Source organism: Megalobrama amblycephala, linkage group LG4, assembly GCF_018812025.1.
Source record: "Megalobrama amblycephala isolate DHTTF-2021 linkage group LG4, ASM1881202v1, whole genome shotgun sequence".
Lineage (NCBI taxonomy): Eukaryota > Metazoa > Chordata > Actinopteri > Cypriniformes > Xenocyprididae > Megalobrama > Megalobrama amblycephala.
In genome coordinates this window covers 49,126,027-49,143,247 of record NC_063047.1, presented here as the reverse complement: position 1 = coordinate 49,143,247, position 17,221 = coordinate 49,126,027, and the positions used below count along the sequence as shown (strand labels likewise).

The window sequence follows — 17,221 nt, the reverse complement described above, 5'->3', positions numbered from 1 at the left end:
GTGGGACCAGCCGTGAATAAGGAGCCTTGGAGCTGGATGGAACCATCGTCAACAAAGACTTCGAGCAGGGCGGGACCAGTGGAGATGAAGGAGACTTGAAGCTGGGCGGGACCATGGAGGAGACTTGGATTGGATATAGGGGGGGACCAAGGAGTCCATTTTATTGATCGTGCTTATAGGCAGCAACTGTACACCAGGGAAGGGGACATGAATGGAACCCAACTCCACACTGTCAAATTACACTAAAGTCCCCAATGGGATGACAATGGGTGTCGGCTCACGCACCCGGTCAGACACAAAGTCTGGCTCGGGCTCTGGGACGAGTAGGGCTTCAGGCTCTGGCTCCAGGGTGACCTTCTCTATCAGCAACAGGTCCTTGGCAGACACTAGCTCTGGCCCTTTACTCGTGTTGGGCTCGCTCAGGTTCTGGGTCTGCGGTGGGCACTGGCTTTGTGACCATGGTGGGTTGGGTAAGGGGCTGTCTGGGCTGCGAGGCTGCGATTGAGGAGTGATGGTGTCTTCTCATACTTCTACTGTGAGGGAGTAGATATTGTTCCAGGGGTGGATCATTACAGGTGGTAGTTCCTGCTGGTAACTGTTGGAAAAGATCATTATCCAAACCACTCCTGAAGATGGTTTTCAGGTGTTGTAACTCCAAGACACAAGGTAGGGAAGCTCAAGGAACTCCTCTTCTAGAGCAGTGGTTCCCAAACCTGTCCTGGAGGACCCCCAGCCCTGCACATTTTGTATGTTTCCCTCATATATCACACCTGATTTAACTCATGTGCTCATTAGTAGAGACAGCAAGACCTGAAATGGGTGTGTCAGAAATAGGGAGTCGTACAAAATGTGCAGGGCTGGGGGTCCTCCAGGACAGGTTTGGGAACCACTGTTCTAGAGGGTGGCCATCTTGTGAGTGGGAGAGGAGCAGGTCAGCAGGGTGGACAGGTGAACACTCTATTGGATTCATCACCGTTAAGTTGTTGGTCTGGTCTTCTGTCAGGATAAACCAGACTCAAAAACAGATAGAACCAATCCAAACAGTTGTTTATTGAACAGATGGGATAATAGCACATAAACTTTGAATGAATGCTGGTGGATAACTTACATTTCTTTTCATTGTAGGTTTAGAATGGTGATTATGACGGAGGACGTGGATGGATTTTATCCTGGTGCTGACTGGCATGCTGATGGGGAACAGGTGTGGGTGAAGGCCAAGTGAGAGCAGGTGAGGGACAGGAGGGATGTTGGGAAATGTAGTTCCTGACTAGTTGACTAAACTGGTGAAGATGGGCAGATGGAGAGCATACATGACAGTGTGTTTATGTGAGAAGTGTGCTACATCTCAATAAATGCTGCTTGACTTGATATTTTGTACATAATCCAATGACATTCATGTATTTTAAAGTGTGGCTCACATTTCCAGATACTTTTGGCACCACTATACTGGGCTGCATTTCTCAAAAGTATTGTAAGCCTAAATTTATCTATTGTTCTATGATCAACTTAGGCTTACAATGCTTTTGGGAAATGCAGCCCTGGTCAGAAGTTTAAAAAATTCAGATGTTTTAATGTTTTTGAAATAACTCTCTTTTTGCTCATGAAGGCTGCATTTATTTGATGAAAAAATACAATAAAACAGTAATATTGTGAAATATTATTACAATTTAAAAGAATATTTTTTTAAAATGTAATTTATTTATGTGATGCAAAGTTATATTTCAGCATCGTTACTCCAGTCTTTAGTGTCACATGATCCTGATTTATTATTTTTATTAATGTTGAAAACCATTTTTCTTCATATTTTCGAGGAAACTGTGAAACACTACCATTCAGAGGTAAGAATAAAAAAAAAGAAAAGAAAACAATTTTTTTTTTTTTTTTGCAAGGAGGCATTAAATTGTTTGGAAAAGTGACCGTAAAGACATTTATAATGTTAAAAATATTTCTATTTCAAATAGATTTTCTCTCTATTCATCAAAGGATTCTGATTTTTTTTTTTTTTTATCACTGTTTCCACAGAAATATTAAGCAGCAAATAAAGATAAAAATTGATAAATAAGAACCATTATTAATATTTGAGCACTAATAATAACTGGTAATATTTGAGCTGCAAATCAGCATATTAGAATGATTTCTGAAGGATCATGTGACACTGAAGACTGGAGTAATTTCTATCACATGAGTAAACTGCATTTTAAAACATTTTCAAACAGAAACAGTTATTTTAAAAGTTTCACCGTCTTGTATTTTTAATCAAATAAAAGCAGCATTGATGAGCAGAAGAAACTTCTTTCAAAAGCATTTAAAATATCTGAATTATTCCAAACTTTTTAGTAGTGTATATCTGTATTTGTGTTAAACTGCTATATTTAACTGTGTGAATGTTATTGCTGTTCTAGGTGAATAGTCATTGCAGTGGTCATGGTTGCCACAGAGTTGTGTATTCAGATCTGTTCTGAAAGCGTCTCCTGTTCCCTCTCACACCACAGCTCCACATTCTAGCAGCTGCCTTTCGTGATCCACGCTCTACAGACGTCTGCACAGGTAAAACTCACAGCAATGCTCGAAAACTAGAGAACCTCATGTAAAAAGTGATAGCATAGGTCAATTTAAGTTGCCTTCATATAGTTTGTGAGGCACATGACTACTCAGGGCTGCGTTTCTCTAAAGCATCGTGAGATTGGTGCCAATGGTTCTATGATTTACTCAGGCTTACTATGCTTTTGAGAAACCAGCCTGGTCATATTTTGACATTTTCTTCTATTTAGCAGCTGAAAGCTAGCAGGGTTTTTTTCTTCTTCTTCTTCTTCTTTTTTTTTTTTTTTTTTTTTTTCTTTTTCATGAAGGTGCGACTTCATAGTTGAGGCCAGAGTTGCTTGTTCTTGGTAGACATTTCTTTCTAGCTGTTATTTGATGTTTACTGTACATTTCATAATTACTTTGAAAGCACTTTATTGTATACAACTCAGAGTAGTGTTGAGCTAATTTATTATTTTAGACAAAATAAGTGTAACACTTTACAATAAGGTTTCATCTGTTAACATTATTTAACTACAATAGTGGCCAAAAGTGATGTCTGGAGGGGATGTTTGTTTTTGATGCTATAAGTTCGATTAAACCATCAAAATATGAGGAAAATATATATTTTTTAAATATTTTAAACATGAGGGATGAACAAAACACTAAACTTGGTTAAGGTATTTATCTGACAAAATTATTTGGCCAAAAAAAGGCAAACTACAGCCACAGGTTCAATTTTACTATACAAAAAATGCATAGAAAAACAAAGCATACACTGACTACATTACTAATATTTAGTTGGTTCTCTCTTGTTTTTGCAAGTGTTCATAATCTTTGTATGACTGCATGACCAAAAATGATTTCCACACAATTTGGCATGTGTTCATTGCATTATTATCACAAATAAAACAACTGACTAATGATGAAAAATACTTCAAAAGCATTTATTAATCTTAGCTAATGTTAATTTCAACATTTACTAATACAATAAAGTTAAAATTAAAAGTTGCACCTGTTAATATTATTTAATGGCATTGACTGAGCTAACATGGACAGTTGCATTTATTAACAAATGTTAACAAATACTGTACAAATGTAATGCTCTTAGTTAGTTAATGCATTAACCAAAGTTAACTAATGAAAGAGTAGATATATTTATCATCACCATATTGTTTTATTTAGAGAGCACAGAGACAATTTCCCTGCTTGCGCACAGATGAAAAGCATGAAGCAGATAGTGATTCTGATGACTCTCATAAGTGGTGAGTTTGATTTTGCCTGTGTATAGCAAAGAACTAATCATGAATTGTGTGCATGTAAATGGAAACTGTATTTGACTCATACAGACAACAAATGAATAATCGATTTTTCACATAGGTGTCTTCACCGCTCCATTTGTGAAGGGGGAGCAGGCCACAAAATTTTTACGTATAAAGAGACAGTCTGGCTTCTGGGATCCCAATTATTCTCAGAACCAATGGGGTTACACCATACAAGAGCAGGTGAACACTAGCGACCTATCCACAGCCTCAGATTTGATATGTTGTGTTAAAGGGTTAGTTCACCCAAAAATGAAAATAATGTAATTCATTACTAACCCTCATGCCGATCCACACCCGTAAGACCTTCGTTCATCTTCAGAACACAACTTAAGATATTTTTTGTTGAAATCCGATGGCTCAGTGAGGCCTCCATAGTCAGCAATGACATTTTCTCTCTCAAGATCCATTAATGTACTAAAAACATATTTAAATCAGTTCATGTGAGTATAGTGGTTCAATATTAATATTATAAAGTGACAAGAATATTTTTGGTGCACCAAAAAAAAAAAAAACGACTTACCAAAAATATTCTTGTCGCTTTATAATATTAGTATTGAACCACTGTACTCACATGAACTGATTTAAAAATGTTTTTAGTACATTAATGGATCTTGAGAGAGGAAATGTCATTGCTGGCTAAGCAGGCTTCAAGGAGCCATCGGTTCCCTTTCAGTCGGTCACATTCGACGTACGTCAGTAGTGACCGACGAATTGGGATATCGCTAGAGAGCCCCTATCAGCTTTGAGAGAACTAAAGCAAGCCAATGAACATTGGCTTCGGAGCCAAACCATTGGTGTCCTGCAGCTGACAAACTTTTACAAGCCTCGAAAAGAAGATCAGCTTACCGTGTTGGAGTGACGACACTGCAGCGAATCCGCGAGTTTGGAGCCGGGCAGAAACTACTGCTGTTGATACAGCGTTCCGCCGTAAATCCAAGATTGTTGGTGTGCGATTTGGGCCGGTACTCCCGTGTGTTACACACGCTCGTGACACTCCCTGTGTGTCTCGACACAAAAGAGCTGAATTTCCCCTTCTAAAAGAGACTTCACAGACGAACCCTGCATCTTACAAGATGTCATTTCGTCTGTGCGCTACTGGGTGTGGTCGTTCCCTGGTCCCTGCTGATGGGCACAATCGCTGCATCACGTGTTTGGCCGTTCAGCACGCTGAAGCGGCTTTTGTAGATGGTTCATGTTCTCATTGTGGGAACATGACTATCGCGGTGCTGAGATCGAAACTCTCGTTCCTTGGTTCTCAGGGAGCGGGGGTCCCCTCCCCTATGCCCCGTGCGGCCGTTTTTTCTGGCTCCGGTCAGAATGATGGTTCGCGGCGTGTAGGCAGGGTGATTTGAGGATCACGGTGAGGGCTTCCCCGCCGAGCACTGCTCCGCGGGCCCCTGCTGCCTCTTCAGCACCGCAGCTCGTGGTGTTACCACCGTGCCGTGCTGGGCCCTCTTCCGAGCGTCCGGTGCTGTCCTTTGGTGCACCCGCAGAAGATCATATGTCAATCACGGCGTCGGAAGGTGAGCAAGAGTCCTCGGGAGAGGAAGACTCGGCCGCTCTGCCGCCCCACGGGGCCTCAGTCTTTGCCTAGTCGGATCCTGAGTTGACTGCTGTGCTTTCCCGAGCGGCCGAGACGTGTCCCGGTCCTTCTCGGCTCGACGATTGGTCCTCAGCGTCCCGCCCCGATGCCTTTCTTTCCGGAAGTGCACGATGAGGTGACGAAGTCTTGGCAGACGCCGTATAGCGTTCATTCTAGACCTGGTCCCTCGTCCGCCTTCACCACCCTGGACGGCGGAGAAGCTAAAGGCTATACGGGGATCCCCCCAGTCGAGCGGTCTGTAGCGATGTCAAGTCAAAAAAGTCAAATTTATTTATATAGCGCTTTTTACAATTGGTAATTGTTTCAAAGCAGCTTTACATATTAGAAGCACAGAAAGTGTGTGGTTAAAGAAGTGGTTAAAAATAAGCTGTACAAGCAAGCGTGGTAATATGTAACATATACAAGATGGTGCTACATTAAGCCAATGTCGGCTGACTCCCAGGGGTGGAAAAAAACCCCTAGGAGAAAACACAGCGTGCTAACACTGGGAGAAAAGTCCTAGGAGGGAAAAAAACCCTTGGAAGATATATATAATATATGTAAATGGATATGGAGATCAAAATCTGAATTATAAATTTTTATTATAGAGATTAAAAATAGATTATATATAAATATATGTAAGCGGATACGGAGATTAAAAATCTAAATTATAGATGCAGCCAGAACTGGATCTGTAGGCCCATTGTCTCCTGGGCTACGTTGTAGTCAGGTCCAGACACAGGTTCTCCATCTGATCTGGATACGGCCTGGATCCAGCACCCGGCAAACCTCAGGATAAGCAGAGAGACAGATATTAGCGTAGATGCCATTCTTATTCTGATGTACAGGTATATCTAGTGTTATAGGAAATGTTCTCGGTTCCGGCCGACCTAATTATTGCAGCGTAACAATCCTTTAACGGATTTGAAAAATGTTAATGTATTGATAATGTGTTATGTGTATGCAAGAGCAAAGAGATGTGTTTTTAGTCTAGATTTAAACTGACAGAGTGTGTCTGCTTCCCGAACAATGCTAGGAAGATTGTTCCAGAGTTTAGGTGCTAAATAGGAAAAGGATCTGCCGCCTTCAGTTGATTTTGATATTCTGGGTATTATCAACTGGCCTGAATTCTGAGATCGCAATAAACGTGAAGGACTATAATGCATTAAGAGCTCACTTAGGTACTGGGAGCTAAACCATTTAGAGCTTTATAAGTAAGTAGCAAGATTTTAAAATCTATACGATGTTTAATAGGGAGCCAATGTAATGTTGACAGAACTGGGCTAATATGGTCATACTTTCTGGTTCTAGTAAGAACTCTAGCTGCCGCATTTTGGACCAACTGTAGTCTGTTTAAAAGCCGAGCAGAACAACCACCCAGTAGAGCGTTACAATAATCTAGTCTTGAGGTCATGAATGCATGAACCAACTGTTCCACATTTGTCATTGAGAGCATATGTCGTAATTTAGATATATTTTTTAGATGGAAGAAGGCGGTTTTACAGATACTAGAAACATGACTTTCAAATGAAAGATTGGTATCGAAGAGCACACCCAGGTTCCTAACTGAGGACGAAGATTTAATGGAGCACCCGTCAAGTGTTAGAGAGTATTCAAGGTTTTTTCGTGAGGAAGTTTTTGGTCCAAAGATTAGGATATCAGTTTTTTCTGAATTTAATAATAAGAAATTTCTTGTCATCCAGTTTTTAATGTCAGCTATGCATTCTGTTAGTTTTGTGAATTTGTAGGTTTCGTCAGGGCGCGAGGAAATATAGAGCTGAGTATCGTCAGCGTAGCAGTTGTGTCCTACGGCCCCCGGCTGGCGCGGCGAACCACGCCTTCCGTCCCGGGCCTGTAAATTCTCCTCAAATCTGACGGAGAAAGCTTACACAGCCTGTGGGCAGGCCACCTCCGCCCTGCATGCCATGGCCCTTTTGCAGGTTTATCAGGCAAAAGCGCTATCGGAGATGCCCCAGGGTGGCCTTGACCAACAGCTGCTGGGGGAGCTGCGTGCTGCCACCGACAGGTGACAGCGCGCTCTGTTGGTCAGGCGATGGCTACGCTTGTAGTCCAGCAGCGCCACTTATGGCTGAACCTGGCTGACATGAGGGAGACCGATAAATATCGGTTCCTGGACTCCCCCGTGTCCCAGGCCGGCCTTTTCGGCGACGCGGTGGAGAGCTTCGCCCAACAGTTCTCCGCCGCCCAGAAGCAGGCTGAGGCCATTAAACATGTCTTGCCCCGCCGGCCAGCTGCTGCCTCCACCCCGCCGGCGGCGCAACCTCAGCCTGCTCATCGCCGAGGGCGCCCGCCCGCGTCGTCCTCCGCCCCTGCTAAGTTGGCAAAGCAGCAGCCTCCACCAGCCAAACAGCAGGGAGCCGGCAGCGGACGGAGCCCCCAGCCCACTCAGGCCAAGCCAGGTGGCAAAAGATCGAGGAAGTCGCGATCCTGAGACGGGCGACCTGGAGGAGGAAGTTTCAGCTCTTTGGGAGAGGATTCCACCGTCTCTCCCACTCCCGGAGGAGGGCCGGGAGAAATTTGTTTTGTCTGTCCCGCCCAGCCCACTTTTTCACAAAAAGAGCTGTGTCCAAATCCTCCAGGTCACAAGAGGGCGCGGCTGTCTGGACCCGAGGCTCTGCACTCTGCCTCGCTGCCCCACTCCCGGTGCGTCTGTGGTGCCTTTGGTCCCGCTGGCTCGGTGTCTGGAAGCCTGGTTAGCGCTCCCCAGCCCGTCCCGCTGGCTCATTCGCACAATCAGACTCGGCTATGTGATTCAGTTCGCCCGGCGTCCCCTGGTGTTCAGAGGTGTCCATTTCACTCAGGTGACTCTGGACAGTGCACCTGTTCTCCAAGCGGAGATTGCTGTCCTCCTGGCGAAGAGCAATCGAGCCGGTCCCTCCAGCCGATATGAAGTCTGGGTTTTACAGTCCCTACTTCATTGTACCGAAGAAAGGAGGTGGGTTACGGCCAATCCTGGATTTGCGAGTCCTGAATAGGTCCCTGCACAGGCTGCCGTTCAAGATGCTCATGCAGAAACGCATCTTTGAATGCATCCGTCCCCAGGATTGGTTTGCAGCGATAGACCTGAAGGACGCATACTTTCATGTCTCAATTTTGCCTCACCACAGACCCTTTCTACGGTTTGCGTTCGAGGGTCGAGCATACCAGTACAAAGTCCTGCCCTTTGGGCTGGCCCTGTCACCCCGCGTCTTTACGAAGGTTGCGGAGGCGGCCATTGTTCCTCTCAAGGAACAGGGCGTTCGTATTCAGTGATGAACTGCCTGAGTTCGCTTAAGCGCAGGACAGCGGCCCCACTGAAACTCTTTCAGAGGCTCCTGGGGCATATGGCATCCGCAGCCGCAGTCACGCCGCTCGGATTGCTTCATATGAGGCCGCTTCAACACTGGCTTCACGGCCGGGTCCCGAGATGGGCGTGGCAGCGCGGTACGTTCCGTGTCCCCGTGACACCGGACTGCCATCGCACTCTCACCCAATGGTCAGACCCCTCATTCCTGCGGGCTTGTGTTCCCCTCGAACAGGTGTCCAGGCATGCTGTGGTTCACACAGATGCCTCCACCATGGGGTGGGGTGCCACGTACAACGGGCATGCAGCTTCAGGTCTGTGGACGGGACTGCAGCTGCATTGGCATGTCAATTGCCTTGAGTTGCTGGCAGTTCGTCTTGCGCTGGGCCACTTCAAGAAGCGACAGGCAAGCACGTTCTAGTCCGTTCAGACAATATTGCGACCGTGGTGTACATCAACCATCAGGGTGGTATGCGCTCCCGTCGCATGTCGCAACTCGCTCGCCATCTCTTGCTATGGAGTCAGAAGCATCTGAGGTCACTTTGTGCCATTCATGTCCCAGGTGTGCTAAACCGTGCAGCCGTGCAGGTCTCTCGGCACAGATGCCCTGGCACACAGCTTCGGGCCTTCACAAATATGCGTTTCCCCCAGTGAGCCTTCTTGCACTGCTACTGTGCAAAGTCAGGGAGGACGAGGAGCAGGTCTTGTTGGTGGCCCCGTATTGGCCCACCCGGACCTTGTTTTCAGACCTTATGCTCCTCGCGACAGTCCCTCCTTGGCCCATTCCTCTGAGGAAGGATCTTCTGACTCAGAGAGGGGGCACCCTTTGGCACCCGCGTCCTGACCTGTGGAACCTCCATGTTTGGTCCCTGGACGGGATGCGGAGGTTCTAAGTGATCTCCCCCAGGCGGTTGCAGACACTATCACTTCCGCTAGGGCTCCTTCTACGAGGAGCCTCTATGCGTTGAAGTGGAACCTGTTCATTGAATGGAGGACCCCCGATCATGCTCGGTTAGATCTGTGCTGTCCTTCCTGCAAGAGGGCCTGGAGCGAAGGCTGTCTCCCTCCACCATCAAGGTGTATGTTGCCGCTATTGCCGCACATCACGATGCAGTCGATGGAAAGTCCCTAGGGAAGCACGATCTGATTGTTAGGTTCCTGAGGGGAGCCTCTTGGGATCTCACCTTAGTTCTTACATCTCTTCGGCGTCATCCCTTCGAGCCTTTGCAGTCAGTTGAGTTAAAAGTACTGTCCCTTAAGACCGTCCTCCTGATTGCATTGGCCTCGCTCAAGAGGGTAGGGGACCTGCACGCATTTTCGGTCGACGAATCGTGCCTGGAATTCGGGCCTGGGGATTCTCACGTCACCCGGATATGTGCCCAAGGTTCCTACCACTCCCTTCAGAGATCAGGTAGTGAACCTGCAAGCGCTGCCCCAGCCCTGGCTTTGCTCTGTCTGGTTCGCGCTCTGCGCGTTTACGTGGATAGAACTCGAAGCTTCAGGACCTCAGATCAGCTCTTTGTCTGTTACGGAGGCCAGCAGAAGGGAAAGCCTGTCTCCAAGCAGAGGATGGCCCACTGGATAGTGGATGCCATCGCCCTGGCGTACGAATCCCAGGGCGTGCCATGCCCGTTCGGGTTGAGAGCCCACTCCACTAGAGGAGTGGCTTCTTCCTGGGCGCTGGCTCAAGGCGCCTCGCTGACAGATATCTGTAGAGCTGCGGGCTGGGCGACACCCAACACGTTTGCTAGATTTTATAGCTTACGTGTAGAGCTGGTATCTTTCCGTGTACTCGCTTCAACCAGCCGGTAGACGCGTTATACCTGCTCTATGTGGCTTGCAATGCCATTCCCGCCCTCTGGGCCGGATACGTGCATCCTTACTCCAGTCGTGTTCCCCGTTTGGCGAACCCTGTCGAGCTCCTCCGCCTCCCCCTTTGGCTCGGACATTGCGGGGTGTCTGATGCCAGGCCAACATCCGTCCCTGACGTTGTCTCTTGGCTGGGTTCCATATGTTGTGATCCCTCTACGTGAATGGTCCCATATGTGTATCGTCCACGGTCAAACTCCCTACGGTGAGCCCGTGTCTTTCCCTTAGCAGAGTTAACTTTGCTGTCACCTGTCAGATGAGTCTCCCCCTACTTAGGTGGAGCCATTCCAGGGGCTTCATATGCGTACTGCCCCATGGCCAGTCCATATGTGTTCTCCACGTAAACTCCTCCCCCATAGGGTAGGTAGTGGCCTCCGCAGCGTCCCCTATGGGTTCGATTTCCCATTGTAGTCTAGTTTACTTAGTGGGTATGTCGGAACAGCAGTAGACTCTCTCGGCATAAGCTCGCCCCCTTCACCGTCCCATGGGTGCGACGGGTGGTTAGAGCTTGCGCTGGGCACTGGAAGGGGTTTCGTAACTGTGGCGCTTTATTTGGGATCCCAATTCGTCGGTCACTACTGACACTACTGACGGTCATTGGCTTGTTTTAGTTCTCTCGAAGCTGATAGGGGCTCTCTAGCGATATCCCAATTTGTCGGTCACTACTGACGTACGCTTCCGTTCCCTCCTTCAAGGAACGAGGGTTACATACGTAACCGAGACGATTTCATCAAAAATAACTTAATTTGCTTTCCAAAGATTAACGAAGGTCTTACAGGTGTGGAACGGCATGAGGGTGAGTAATAAATGACATTATTTTAATTTTTGGGTGAACTAACCCTTTAAAAAGGCTTCCATTGTTCAGCTGATTATAATATTTGTACGTACAGTATAAGTGAAATCGAACCAAAATACATCTATCACTTGCTTTGTATTTGGAACCTCTAAAAGCTATAGCACTATTTACATCAAATAAAAAGAACTCTCAAGGTTTTTTTTGTTGCAGCCTGCAAAAGGTTCTATTTGACACACCCCTTACTTCTGATTGGCTACAAGTGTGTTGTGCTGCTTGGTTTGATCCACTTTCAACAGCGTTTCTCAAAAATCACTTACTGCACCTTTAAGTCATCAGCAGTCAAAATGTATTTACAATGACATAAGGAAAGTGATTAAAACATATTAAAGTATAGTGAAATAGGTAAAAATATGAAAAAAAATGTTTCTAATGAATTTAAAGGTGCCGTAGAATGAAAAATTGAATTTACCTTGGCATAGTTGAATAACAAGAGTTCAGTACATGGAAATGACATACAGTGATTCTCAAACTCCATTGTTTCCTCCTTCTTATGTAAATTTGATTTGTTTAAAAGACCTCTGAAGAACAGGTGAATCTCAACATAACACCGACTGTTATGTAACAGTCGGGATCATTAATATGTACGCCCCCAATATTTGCATATGCCAGCTCATGTTCAAGGCATTACACAAGGGCAGCCAGTATTAACGTCTGGATCTGTGCACAGCTGAATCATCAGACTAGGTAAGCAAGCAAAGACAATAGCGAAAAATGGCAGATGGAGCAATAATAACTGACATGATCCATGATAACATGATATTTTTAGTGATATTTGTAAATTGTCTTTCTAAATGTTTCGTTAACATGTTGCTAATGTACTGTTAAATGTGGTTAAAGTTACCATCGTTTATTACTGTATTCACAGAGACAAGACTGTCGTTATTTTCATTATTAAACACTTGCAGTCTGTATAATTCATAAACACAACTTCATTCTTTATAAATCTCTCCTTAGCCAGTTAGCCACAGAGCATAGCCTCAAACTCATTCAGAATCAAATGTAAACATCCAAATAAATACCATACTTACGTGATTAGACATGCTGCATGACGAACACTTTGTTAAGATCCATTTTGAGGGTTATATTAGCTGTGTGAACTTTGTTTATGCTGTTTAAGGCAGTTGCGAGCTTGGGGGCGGGGAGCACGAGAATTTAAAGGGGCCGCGGCCTGAATCGGCGCATATTTAATGATGCCCCAAAATAGGGGCATCGTTAATAAAAATAAATCTATGGGGTATTTTGAGCTGAAACTTCACAGACACATTCAGGGGACACCTTAGACTTATAGTACATATTTTGAAAACGCGTTCTACGGCACCTTTAAGTACATGATTAGTAATAATATTACTGGAATATGGTGTTTATGTGGCATGCAGGCAAATGAATACTGGACTGATCTGAGAGCAAATGCTCAATACTACATGGACATGGGAATCCTGGTATTTGACCGTTCTGTGGCTGAGTGAGTACTATGATTAGATTGAACAGAAAAGTACAATGCAATAAAACAACAAAGAAATGAAAGTCTTTTTTTTTCTCTCCATAGTGAGAACAGTAGGCTCTACATGGATATGCTGAGGAATGTAAGAGCACAGCTGGATGCACACACAGGCCAACAGTGATTGATATGGACAAAACCATTGACTAATTGAGTCAATGGAGAGTGCTGAGGCTGCTTTGCTGATCTAAGGGATGTGAGCAGGACAGCAGCCAATATTTTTTTTGCATAGAGTTCTCTCAGAGATTGCAATTAATTAGTTTGCAGAAATGCTTTTTATACATTGTGCAGTATGGAGGACTAGGAGAGCCACTTTAAAATAAAATAAAGAAATTGGTTTATTAAGTAATTATTAAATATGTATGAGATAACAAGAAAAGTGATTTGCAAATGCATTAAATGCATTAAAAAGTTGAATTAAAATGATTTAGCAATTCATTATTTTATTTTATTTTTATATTTTTCTCAAAAAAAAAATGAATATGTTTATTTTTTCAATTTGAACATTTATTTATTTACATTTTTAATTGGTCATTGATTTCTTCATTTTTTTTTAAAGGATTTAAAAAAAAAAAATGAAAATTTGTATAGTGAAATACTCGTTTGGTATTGCTTACTGCCGTTATAAAGCTCGGATGCGTCAGGATATTTATTAATATTTCTCTGATTGTGTTCATCAGAAAAAAGAAAGTCATATACACCTAGGATGGCTTGAGGGTGAGTAAAGCTTGGGATAATTTTCATTTGAAAGTGAACTAATCCTTTAAGTCAGTGGTTCCCAAACTTTTTATCTTGGAGTACCCCCTGAAGTACCCCCTGTACCCCCTTAAGTACCCCCTAACTTTCCACACTCTACAGGCGCCACATGCAGTGTTTTTGTCAGGAGACAGGAGTAACAACTGCAGATTATGAGTTACCTGCGGTGAGTCCGACATAATGAATCCACTAACACGACACAGTGAATGCCGGTGGTAAACACTCGTGTTCCAATACTCGTGCACGAGTTTTGGGAGGCGTTCTCTTGAAATGAGCTGTGAAGGAGGAGGGTTGTTCTTACGCATGCGCTCATTTCAAAAACTCAGTAAGAGTCTTTGGTTTCTCAGTCGACGAAAAGATCCTCTTTAGCACCTTTAAGGGACAATATTTGCCCCCTAAATTGATTTTCCATTTTACCTTTATGAATGACTTTATAAAATAATGTTTTAAATAAAAATGTTCAAAAGAGAAATATTCAATGGTAAAACTTTTAAATATTAAACTAAAACCGCCAGTAGTTTTTATGAGTGAGTCATCGAGTCATTCATTCAGTAACGAAGCAAGTGGCTGGAATGAATCAAGGGCTGCATCCGAAAACCTAGGTAGCTGTTTTGGACAGACTTCTGAGGCAGCGTAACAGTTTAATGATCTACAGCAAAATAGCGTGAGCTTTGGTGAGAACTAAACAAATAATTAATTACTACAGTAGTAACTTCTCAAAATGATATCAAAATTTTAAATATGTTGGTCAAAATCGTACATTTGTACACAAACTAGCCAGCAAACGCAACTTTCGGACGCCATCTTTATTTTTCTATCTCATCTGTCACAGAATGGAAAGCACAGGATTGTGGGATATCAAAGGCAGCTAAGGATACATTCATGCTTCCTTCAAAAATCGATCTGAGGAAGGTATCTCATGAGACAGGAAGTGAAGCTAACATTGGATTCGGACGTGCCTTGATGCCTTCCTACCTTGAAATATGTCCTCAGAAGGCAGCATTTTCCAGTTTGCGGACGCAGCCATTGAATCATCGACTCTCACGATTCGTTCAAAGCCGCAGAATTGTTCGCGAAACAAACGTGTGTTGTAGTTCTGCTGTGGATTTAGTTAGAACTATTATTTCATTGCAAAATAGAGATAATACTGACAGTACTGTGTTTAAAATGTATTTTTTGTTTTTTTGACCTGTTGTATGATAATGTCACATTTCATGTGGATATTTGGGAACAACTGCATTCTTGCTCGTTATCTTCATTAAATAGGCTACAACTCACATGAGGTATGTTTTTGTATCGGAGAAAGTTTGAGTCTTAAATCGATATCAATCCACTATCTGTGTCTATATTTGTTCTTCATGCGAGTAAGTGCTAAATCCCCACTTTTACAAAGGTGCATTGTCGAGAACGACAGTAATTTAGCATAATATAAGGCAGCAGATTCGGCACGCAATCTATCATATACATGCTGCTTGTGTGGATACAGTCATTTTTGACTGCAAATGATGAGGTAATCTGATTAAATGTACTGGATTTACGGCATTTTGGCAGTTAGAAAATCATGCTCGGCTTTAATATTATTTTAAGGTAGAATTAAATTAACTACTCAGCATTTTGTTCGCGTACCCCTTTTGTCACCTCACGTACCCCAGTTTGGGAACCACTGCTTTAAAGGTTTAGTTCACCCAAAAATGAAAATGATGTCATTAATGACTCACCCTCATGTTGTTCCAAACCCGTAAGACCTCTGTTCATCTTCGGAACACAGTTTAAGATATTTTTGATTTAGTCCGAGAGCTTTCTGTCCCTCCATTGAAAATTTTTGTACGGTAGACTGTCCATGTCCAGAAAATGACTTTATTCAGCATTGTCTTCTCTTCCGGAATCCTTTCCATTGAATTGATTCCATTGAATTGATTCCATTGAACTGATTCCATTGAATCCTTTCATCTGTCGGCATTGGTAATGCACTTTTACGTCGCCGTGGTTGTTTTTGCCGATTAGGACATCCGCGACATGCACACTTACGCACCATTTTAAAAAATATAGCAATACCAAAATACAAACAATGTAGAATAGCTTGAATACAGCATGCGTCTCCCTCAGACTGTAAACGAAGCTCTGGCGCACCAGATAACACGTCAGCAGCGTCACTGCAGAGTCGTGAACCACACTCCGGAGCAGAAGGGGGCGGTAATGCACCAATAAGCTGGATGCCAACCACCGTAAAACAGGAAAGAGGAAGAAGAAGAAGCGGAGTCGTGAACGCGAATTGACAACAGACCCGGAAGAGAAGACAATGCTGAATAAAGTCGTAGTTTTTGTTATTTTTGGACCAAAATGTATTTTCGATGCTTCAAAATGTCGCGGATGTCCTAATCGCCAAAAACAACCACGGCGACGTAAAAGTGCATTACCAACGCCGACAGATGAAAGGATTCAATGGAATCAGTTCAATGGAATCAATTCAATGGAATCAATTCAATGGAAAGGATTCCAGAAGAGAAGAAATTCTGAATAAAGTCGTAGTTTTTGTTATTTTTGGACCAAATATTTTCGATGCTTCAACAAATTCTAACTAACCCACTGATGTCACATGGACTACTTTGATGATGTTTTTATTACCTTTCTGGACATGGACAGTATACCGTACATTTTCAATGGAGGGACAGAAAGCTCTCGGACTAAATCTAAAATATCTTAAACTGTGTTCCGAAGATGAACGGAGGTCTTACGGGTTTGGAACGACATGAGGGTGAGTCATTAATGACATAATTTTCATTTTTTCACTTTTTCACCCTTTAAGTGAAGTGTGGCACTTTGGGCCTTCCATATAGCTGCCATGACTGTTCTCTGGTGTGACATTCTGTATCCCATTTAAAACAATTTTTAACTGACAGTTAACTGCAACCTACCCACTATTGGGGGAGCAAAAACTAATTCTAATTAAGAATTGAAGAAAAAAGACTAGAAATGAAGACCATGTCAGCAACTAAAATAGCCTATACTTTTTTTTTTTTTTTTTTTTTTTTTTATACATATGCTGATATCTATGTTTTAATGCTGAAAACGTTTATCATATTGTGTATTATTTGCCAGCTATATTCAGTTGAATGTAGAGCCAGAATACATTTGCAATTACTTAACAATAAAGAATTATGCATTTTACACCTTTGTTGAATTCACTGAAAATTGCTTAAGAAATATTACCAATGATTAGCCTTTCAAAAGAGAAAAAGTTCTGCATTTGAGGATAGCCTTGCTTTATTACAGAAAAAAATAAAGATGGAATCATTTCACGCGCTTTCTTATTGCATCATACCCGACTGCATATAGGCCTAGCATATATCCATGTTCGTCATGGCCTATTTTTCATGTGCGCACACTGATGCTTTCACATGCACACGAGCCTTTTTTACATACTGCAACATGTGAAGCCAATGATGCGCGCAACCTTCGATTTTACGTAACACTTACTGTACAGTTCCTAGCCAACCCTCTTTCCATCAGC

The 17,221-nt window shown here is 43.4% G+C and overlaps 1 protein-coding gene across 2 annotated transcripts; it reads left to right on the top strand.

Moving 5' to 3' along the window:
* Window positions 1-912: 912 nt before the first annotated feature.
* On the top strand, window positions 913-13,371 carry LOC125267788 (uncharacterized protein C3orf85-like). Of its 2 annotated transcripts, none has more exons than XM_048189739.1 (7): window positions 913-948; window positions 1,126-1,228; window positions 2,493-2,547; window positions 3,706-3,785; window positions 3,901-4,025; window positions 12,833-12,918; window positions 13,003-13,371. In XM_048189739.1, exons 4-7 carry the CDS (start codon window positions 3,740-3,742, stop codon window positions 13,076-13,078), a joined length of 333 nt encoding a protein of 110 aa, XP_048045696.1. In that variant the 5' UTR covers window positions 913-948; window positions 1,126-1,228; window positions 2,493-2,547; window positions 3,706-3,739; the 3' UTR covers window positions 13,079-13,371. The 2 variants fall into 2 exon arrangements, with proteins under 2 accessions (XP_048045696.1, XP_048045697.1); XM_048189740.1 differs by having other exon boundaries at window positions 921-948; window positions 2,403-2,547.
* Window positions 13,372-17,221: the final 3,850 nt, after the last annotated feature.